Source organism: Hordeum vulgare, chromosome 5H (genome assembly GCF_904849725.1).
Source record: "Hordeum vulgare subsp. vulgare chromosome 5H, MorexV3_pseudomolecules_assembly, whole genome shotgun sequence".
NCBI lineage: Eukaryota > Viridiplantae > Streptophyta > Magnoliopsida > Poales > Poaceae > Hordeum > Hordeum vulgare.
Window position 1 is genome coordinate 65,001,378 of NC_058522.1, and position 8,978 is coordinate 65,010,355.

The 8,978-nt window shown below is 42.3% G+C and overlaps 1 protein-coding gene and 1 long non-coding RNA gene across 2 annotated transcripts; both read right to left on the minus strand.

Annotated features, from left to right (window-relative positions):
- Window positions 1-1,037: 1,037 nt before the first annotated feature.
- On the minus strand, window positions 1,038-6,905 carry LOC123398201. Its single transcript, XR_006610107.1, has 2 exons — window positions 6,724-6,905; window positions 1,038-1,361 (listed from the first exon to the last, which is right to left on the minus strand). It is a non-coding gene; the product is annotated as an uncharacterized LOC123398201 (long non-coding RNA).
- On the minus strand, window positions 1,067-5,938 carry LOC123398200 (putative disease resistance protein RGA4). Its single transcript, XM_045092699.1, has one exon. The coding sequence runs from the start codon at window positions 5,797-5,799 to the stop codon at window positions 1,789-1,791; it is 4,011 nt and encodes a 1,336-aa protein (XP_044948634.1). The 5' UTR covers window positions 5,800-5,938; the 3' UTR covers window positions 1,067-1,788.
- Window positions 6,906-8,978: the final 2,073 nt, after the last annotated feature.

The window sequence follows — 8,978 nt, forward strand, 5'->3', positions numbered from 1 at the left end:
ATACATTTACTCCGCCACCAGCATGGATTTGGATTGTTGCAGTAGTTGTGTCATTCAGGAGAAGCTGCTGCCGGGCGATGGACTAATGATCGACCAAACCTTTCTGCTATTACCATTGGATTCAAAAGGGCATGCTGACGACGTATTCAGAGGAATAACCTGCAGGGCACAACCTCTTATTTCACCTATCGAGGTTGACCACCAGAGTCTCTCCGGTTTTCAGGTTTTCTCAATCATTTTCTTCCCATTTCGAAAAAAAGATCATTTTCTTAAAATTGAAAGGAAACTGAAGCATATTTCAGGATGAGCTGCTTTTGCTTCTTCTTTTTTGTCCCAAGAAAATGCAGGACATTATAACCTAATTTTTTCATATGGGTATCATTACATTCTTCATCGGTGACATTATAAAACAATTTGATGGGCTTCAACTCGCTATAAATCGATGTATTGGAAGTAAACCTATAAAATAAATTTAGTCGAGATCTTGCAAAGCATTAAAAATGCTGCTAAACTGGCTTCAGTCAAAAGCCAGTTGAGTATATCACTGTTTTTTATGCGAGGCCATTAAAACCAAACATGTACTTGTCAAATCTCAGTTCTACAGATTGCCGCAAAAAAAATCTCAGTTCTATAGGGTGCCCGGCACCTTTGTATCTTGCCATGGGTGTGTGCGTTGTGTGCATTGTTCGGTCTCTTGGATGTATTCGGTGATGTTTGTTTTATAATATAAAGCGGAGGAAACCCTTTTTGGGCATAGAGCAGCAAAATAGTGATAGCAGCTGCAGGTTCAGAAAAGGGTAATGGCTCTTGAGACCATATCACCAAACCATCATACAAACAGTACTTTTAACTGAGTGGGTCTGGAGACATGGTTGCTTTGCACAAGTAAACTTTGAACAAATCATACATGGAATCTTGTTGAAATGGAACTTGGGGTATGGAGCTAATTGGACATATTACATCACTCAGTTCTATTATCTAAAATAAATGTCACCGTCCAAGAAACTAAACAGAAGTAATTCAGTTAATTGTAAATATTTTATCAAGAATACATCAATAACTCTTATTTCAAAAAGTTACATAAGAAATATATATTCCATGTTTTATGCCCATAATACCGAACAAAGTCAGATACATCTGAGATGATCATGTAAAAACTTAGCTCTTCACCATATGCATGTCAGTGAACAATCCTATAATAAAGCTCTATTGATTCATAAATCTGACCACCTTCATACAAGACCACTTGTACTGTTGTACATAATGAAAACAAAATCGACAATTTCAAGATGGTAACTAAACCTACCAGTCTTCATGATATCTTCGTCCAGAGTCCGAGCTTTGAAGATGCCAAGTCGTAACTAAATAAGAAGAGTTTATATTTACACAATGAAGCCGGTGCAAAGGCCGATTTGGCTACTAGCGCAAATAGCATATTTATAGCATTCTCTCTCCAGTATCTACTCCCTCCGTTCATAATTATAAGTCTTTAAAGATTTCACTATGAAGTACATACAGATGTATATAGACATATTTTAGAGTGTGAATTTACTCATTTTACTTCGTATGTCGTCTGTAGTGAAATCTCTAGAAAGACTTATATTTAGGAACGGATGGAGTATAAGGCACTGGACATGGACATTCTGTTCTTCAAGATCCAGTGCTTGTACGTACCAAATTCCATATTTGGAGTCAATTTAAGTGATATGGCAGCTGTCAGAACTTATCTGCCCGTATCTACATCTCGGAAGTGAATATGCCGTTTTGCACACCCGATTTTTAAAATCCCTATGTATGTGAAGGCTTATTTGGTAAGCATTTCAAGCTCTCGCAGCTAACAATAGAGAGGGTTTCCAATGATGAGAAGTCTCCCTGGCATGACTCTAGTAAGCTCAACTTGTCACAGAATCTAATATCAAGATGCCCAAGTTTATCAAATTGCCCTGACAGGACCTCAAGTTTAGGGCAGTCTGAAATATTTATTTTCCTCACTGATGACGGGAGATCAAGAATTCCCAACAAGCCTTCACAATATGCTATCCGCAGATACTCTAAGCATGGTAGCAAATGATTCCTTGTTGATGGTAACGAACCTAGTACAGTTGTCGATGCAGTAAGTTCATTGGAAGATTCTAATATTTCAAGGTTGGTTGGCTGTTCAACATACTGGCTCTTCATTTTCTTATCCTGCTTCCCCCATACATACTCAAGCTTAGGACAACTCCAAATCTGTACCTCTTTGAGATACAAGGGAAAACTGAGAAGCTCTACCAAACTTTGACAACTTATTAGTGTTAGAGACTCCATACATGGTAGAGAATGAATTATTGCCTGTGATGAGGGATCTTGCGCAATTCCAGAGGCAGGAAGGGCACTACAAGATTCTGATAATGTCAATTCATCTTGGTGTTCAACATTCCAACTCTGACTTTCAGTACCCATCTTACCCCATATGAACTCAAGCTTACTGCATCTCTCGATATATAATTCCTTGAGTGATGGAGGAAGGCTGAGAACATCAACCACATTAGAACAACTTTTTATTTCCAAATATTCGAGACACGGTAGGAGCAGATTTCTTGCTGATGCTACTTCAGGAATCTTTGCAGATCCTGTAAGATTATTGCAACAATGAATTGTGAATCTCTTTAAGGATGCCAAGCATTGGAACTCTTTTAGTGGCCAGTAGACAAGCTCATCACAAGAAATGATCTCCAGATGTTCAAGGTTTACAAAATATTTCCAACTTGTGTGGAAGAAATAGCTTCCACGTAGCTCCATAGCTGCATGAGAAGCTCCATGATTGCATTTCCCCTTATCATCTACATGTTGAATGGAACATTGTACTTGTGAGGGAGAAGAAGGTGCGATTTTCATTCTCACATTGGACAATGTGGCCATATATCTTGCTATGGATAACCACATAAGTGGCCTGTCATCGGGAAACAATAATGCTTTAAGCCTGGGTGCTTCAGGTAGAGTTGATAGTTCTGGACAATCTGTAATATTGGTATTCTCAAGCTGTGGAAATGTTATTTGTTCTTCATGCCTTTCTTCCTTTGCTCCCCATCTACTGAAACTCTTCAAATCATGTAACATGAGGTTCTTCAATGATGGAAATGCTGAGAGTGTCTTATTACCACCGGAGCTAGAAAATTCTCCAAGTGTTTGTTGTTGCGGTAAGTTTGTCAGCTTAGTGCAACTCCCAATTGATAGTTCCTCCAGAAGGGGAAACAATAATTGGCATCGATGTTTCCCTTCTACTTCCCACCATCCATTCAAGCTCTTCAACTGAAATAACACAAGCTCCCTCAATTTTGGAAATGTTGAGGATATTAAAGCATCTCCATTATCAATGCATAAGGATTGCAACCTATCCAGCCTTTCCAAATGAAGAACTTGAAGAGTTGGTAATTGCCACAACTGAGGAAGTCTGTCACACATTGTGCAATTGACTAGGCACAACTTGACCAGATCTTGCATCACACTCAGATTTGTCATCCAAGTTGGAAACCGAATGCTTCTATAGGAATCCACCAATAGAACCTGCAGCCCGCGGTTAGGAGTAAAAGCATCTAGCACCTTATCATGAAAGTCAACCTCACCGCCGCCATTTTCCCATGCAAAAGACAGCTCGGTGAGATCCTTTTTATCCCCATGGTTACCAATTGTTATGTCTGCTTCTGTTACATTTTCTAGATGGCATAGATGTAGTTGACCTTGAAGGTTCAGATGCCTGAGTTCTCCAATACCACTACAACCGGAGCTGGAGCCAACAACAAAATATGTCAGCGTCTGTAGGGAAGTTAATTGTCCCAGATTTGGAGGCATGCACTTTAGGGAGAGACATCCATCTGTATATAGGTGCCGGAGGCCAGTCATGTATCTCATATCCTTTGGAAGTTCACCAAGACGTTCACAGCCAGAAAGATTCAACGTCTGCAGGTTGTACATGATGCAGATTTCTTCTGGAAGTGCTTTGATATGACTATTGCCTGAGAGGTCAAGATACCTAAGGTGCTTCAAGTGCTTTGGTCCAAATGGAAGTCCACTCGGTCTGTCGTAACAGAGCTGCAGTGCTCGAAGGGAAGTGCATTTTGATAAATGACGTATTGAACTAGTAGTATTTATACTGCCCAACAGTGTCTGGATACCTGGACATTTTTTCTTCGGCGAAACTCTCAAGAAGTTTCCAGGACCATAGGATGACAAGAACAAATGGCGAACAGTGTATGGCAAAATCTCCGTATAGTTCGGCCTCTCGTCTATAGTAACACATTCCTTTCCCATCACAGACAATGCAACATCATGCATGAGATCATGGACGGTACAAACAGTCATATACTTGTTTCCACTTCCGTCCTCCTCGACATGTACCCGGTTAACATCTTGAAAGAATGACCTTGAGGCCAGCTCGTTGAATATTTGTTTACCTTTTGTTTCTGGTCGGATTGCATCTTCTGATGGAATGAAATCATTTGCCATCCATAACTGTATCAGCTTTTCCACATGAATCACATAATTTTTTGGAAAGAGAGCACAAAAGGCAAAGCATTGCTTCATGTATGCGGGTAAATCATTGTAGCTGAGCTTGAGTATAGGTAAAATCCCACTCTCCTCGTCACATATACTGCTTTTCTTTAATACAGCTCGCCACTCTTCCACACTTTTCCGGGTGCTTAACACCGAGCCCAGGGCTTTTGCGGCTAATGGGGACCCACAACATCTGTCAACAATCTCCCTGCCAATCTGAGCCAGCTCATCAGGCTTTTGCTCTTCCGGTCCAAATGCTCTTTTTTCAAATATGGCAAGCAAATCACTTGTGTCCATCTTCACCAATTGATGGGTGTGGGCTGTTCCCATGATTTGAGCTACTCTTTCATCACGAGTTGTCATCAATACTGCACTCCCAGAACCACCACACTGTTGAAGACAGTATTTTAGCTTTGCCCACTTGTCAGCATCACGATTCCATACATCATCCAAGACAAGGAGGTACCTCCTTCCACTGACCTCTTGCTGGAGCTTCTCCAATGCACTTTCACAGTCTTTCTCAATTGACATGCTGATCTTATTAGCAATGTCTGTAACATCAAAATCATCCAGAACACACACCCATTTCCGGAGCTGGAAATGTTTCTTGATATCAGGATCATTGTAAATGATCTGTGCAAAAGTGGTCTTACCCAAACCACCCATTCCAACAATGGGAAGAACCATTAGGTCCTTGTTTGTAGAACGGGTAAGCAGCACGTCAACAATCTGCCACTTCTCTTCCTCTCTGCTCACTATACACTCATAGTCGATGATAATTGAATCTGTTTGTCGCCACTGCTTGGATGTTGGAATCTGTGGACGATATTTGAACCCGAAGGCATTCATCTCGGTAACAAGGACCTCGATAGTGTGCACAATCTTACGCAGCTTCTTGCCCATCCTGTAACGGAACAAAATAGAGTTGCGACCAGGAAGGAGCCTTACTACATCGGTGCTGAAATTGCTGTAGTGACCCTTCCTCTTGGCTTCACGACGGAGCGCTTCATACTTGAACTCATCAAGCACGTCGTTAGCTTTGTACGCAACAGCCTTGAGTGCTTTGAGCCAAGCACTCACCCCAGGCCGGTGAGTTCCCTGCTCCTCCGCGTCAATGATGACGTCCAATATGGCTGGGAGCTTGCGCTCCAGAACGGCGAGCTGCTCCTCCATACCATCCATCTCCCGATATTGTCGAAGAAGATAATTGGAAACCTTCTGGTTCACCATGGAGATCAGGGGGCCGAGCAGCACGGTTGTCGCCATGGACGCCAAATTTGCAGAGAGTAAACAAGCTCGCTCAGAGCATCAATAGAGGGATGCTCAATAATACTATGAGAATTGAGAGAGAGAGAGAGAGAGAGAGAGAGAGAGAGAGAGAGAGAGAGAGAGAGTGGGTTGTTGGATCTCAGAGTACCAATAGAGGGATGCTCAATGATATGAGAGAGAGAGAGGGTTGTTGGAGCTCAAAGCTGGTTCTTGGAAAGCTAATAGTGACACTGACGCAGAACAAAATATCTTGTCTCCAGCGTGTCTTGACTTAAGTCACTGTTTGAGCCAGTTTACTAGTAGTACTCTACCAAATACACGATGTCCCAGCTCCTAAGAACGTGCAATCTTACTTTCATAACTTTTTTTTGCGAAACAGGCACTTTCATAACTTTGACTAATTATATGTTAAAAGAATTATTTTGTTCATTCAGTCAAATGGAAAGAGTACAGTTTTTTCATCATCTTTTATAGCAATGTAGTTTAAAAAGTACACTAACATATTCATATGAAAAATAACGAATTTTTTGTAGCAATGTTGTTTTAAATTGTATTCACTAATATATCAATATGAAAAATAACACCAAAGTTGCTTCTGGTAGACTATGTCCCTAGTTCAATACGTTGATGCGCTAGTATTTGATATAAATAGCATTCAGGAATCCATATGTTTTTCCCTCTTGAACTGCAATATACTTTCTCAGTACTGTGGCATTTCAACAAACACCACATGCCCATGAAGATCCCCCCCCCCCCCCCCCGCACCCTTTTTTCAGTTGCGCCCATGAAGATGCCTTAGCCAGTGAACTAGATTTCGAACAGAATTAATAAAAACCTAGGACGAGAGGCCCTTGTATCAGTAAAAGAAATAAACAAGGTTTCCTTGTAAAAGAAAATTCTAGGATGTCAGTGAGTTCTTACCACTTCGACGTTCGATCCGAGCACTGCATCGCCACTTCCCCAAAGGGCAGATTGGTTGGTGCCTCGGTGGGTGCCTTGCCAAGGCGGAGCGGCCTCATCACCTGGCGGATGTCTAGCAAGTTGCAAGCATGTGGAGTCGCGGTGGGGGCGTAGGGCGTCAGAGAGATTGGCCGAAAATGCCCTGCTGCACACGGCGGCAACTGTGCAGAGCTATCAACGAACATGCGGCCGTCAAGATTCGCGTCGGGCCAAACGTTCCTCTACGTATAACGCGAGCAGTTTTTCGGAATCTCTACTCTAAAAGCAACTCCAACGGGCCGACCCAAACTACTGACGACGAATTTGTCCGTTTGGGTCGGCCGTTCATCCGACTTTCGTTCATCCGACGTCCGCCCTGTTTTAAGGCCCTGTTTGGGACCGCTCTGCTTCATCAAAAGCAGCTCCGCTCCATCAAATTCACTTTGGAGCAGTTTCATACAGAAGTTGTAGCTCTTTCAAAGGAAACGTTTGGCTTTTATCCAACTCCAGCTTCACGAATGAAAAATTTGGTGGAAAGGATCTATTTGATTGGATGAGAGGGGGAAAACGAAGGGGTATCCACTTACGGGTGGCAGTGGTGGGTAATTTCGCTCCAACTCCAGCTTCTACAATTTTATGGAGCACCTCATAGAGAGCTTCATAAAAAAACAGAAAGTTGGACCCTAGATTCTAGTTTTTTTGTGGAGCTGTATATCGTGAAGCTACCCCGTTTGGCTTATGTTTTCTAGAGTGAAGCTGAATTTTCTGGAGTAGAGCAGTCCCAAACAGGGCCTAAATTTGAACCGGTAGTGCGCCCAATGCGTCAACCCACACTCACCTCGGACGAGCACTTTCCCGAGAGGCGGGAGGCCTGCGGGTAGACGTGGAAGCCGGGTACCGGGTTGCAAGCCGATGCGCCGCGCGAGTTGGACAACACCGTCCGAGGGAAGGCGGATGAGACGGTGCTGATCACGGCGGCCATAACGGCGTTGACGAGGTCGTGCTAGCTAGGGTTTAACCCCAGCATGCAGAGCGCCTCCCTCATTGCTGCCGCGACACGAGCATTGGTGACCTGCTGCTGCGTGGCGGCCGCCGCGATGGCTTCATCCCTCGCGTCCGCGGCATGCCTCCGGCCCTTCCTCTTGGCGGGCTCCTTTGCTCGTTGTTCGGGCGTCAGCACCTTCTTCGGCTTCGGCGCGGCGGCCTTCCGGGGGGCGCGAGGCTTGCCTTTGTCGGACGAGCCGAGGGAGGCGAGGCCGGCGGCGGCGTCGAGGTCGAGGTCGTCGTCCATGGCGGGCGTGGGACGGGATTGCGCGCTGGCGGGACGGTTTTTGGGGGAAATGGTGGTGGATGCCACCGACCGGCGGGCCCGTGGAGAGGAGTAGGCGCGCGCGCGTCCGTCTCGTCTCCGCGCCGACGCAAATCATGTTCAAAATTGGACCGGGAATGGGTCGCGAGTATATATTTTCTCTATTTTTATTCCCTTTCTAATAATTCCTTCATTTCCTTTTAATTTAACTTTTTTAGAAATAAAAAATTCTTGAATATTGTTGAATTCATAAACATTTAATAAAATCCAGTACATCTTTCAATCCCGTGAACATTTTTTAATTGTCTTGAACCTATTTTTAATTCCTGAATTATTTTTGAATTCACGATCATTTTCCCTATTTTAGTGAAAAAAATTTGATTTCACAAACAATATTTGAGTTCTCAAAATTCAAATTCTAGAATATTTTTTGAATTTGTTTTTTAATTCATGAATATTTTCAAAATTCAACAATATTTTTAGATTTTGTGAATATTTTCCCAAGTTGTGACTATTTTTTCCACAGTACTAAAAAAAATCACATTCACAAACATTATTTGAGATCTGCGAACATTGATTGACATCCCGATCATTTTTAATTCTCGTGAACCTTTTCTGCATTTTATTGTAATTAGAATTCGTGAATATCATTTGGATTCGTAAATATTTATGAAAACCCCAAACATCTTTCAATGTTGTGAACATTTCTTTATTCTCGTGAAACTATTTTGAAATCCTGATTTGTATCTGAATTCATGAATATTTTTCTTAGTTTGGAGAACATTTATGAATTCATGATCATTTTTGAGTTCTCAATTTTTCAAATTCCTGAATTATTTTTGGAACTGTAAATATTTTGTGAAGGTATGAGCATTATTTTAATCAGGAAGATTTTTATTTATTTATTTTGAATTTGCGAGTATTTTTG

Excerpts from the sequence above, each read along its gene's own strand:
- LOC123398200 (XM_045092699.1), bottom strand. The coding sequence starts at position 5,799 with ATGGCGACAACCGTGCTGCTCGGCCCCCTGATCTCCATGGTGAACCAG.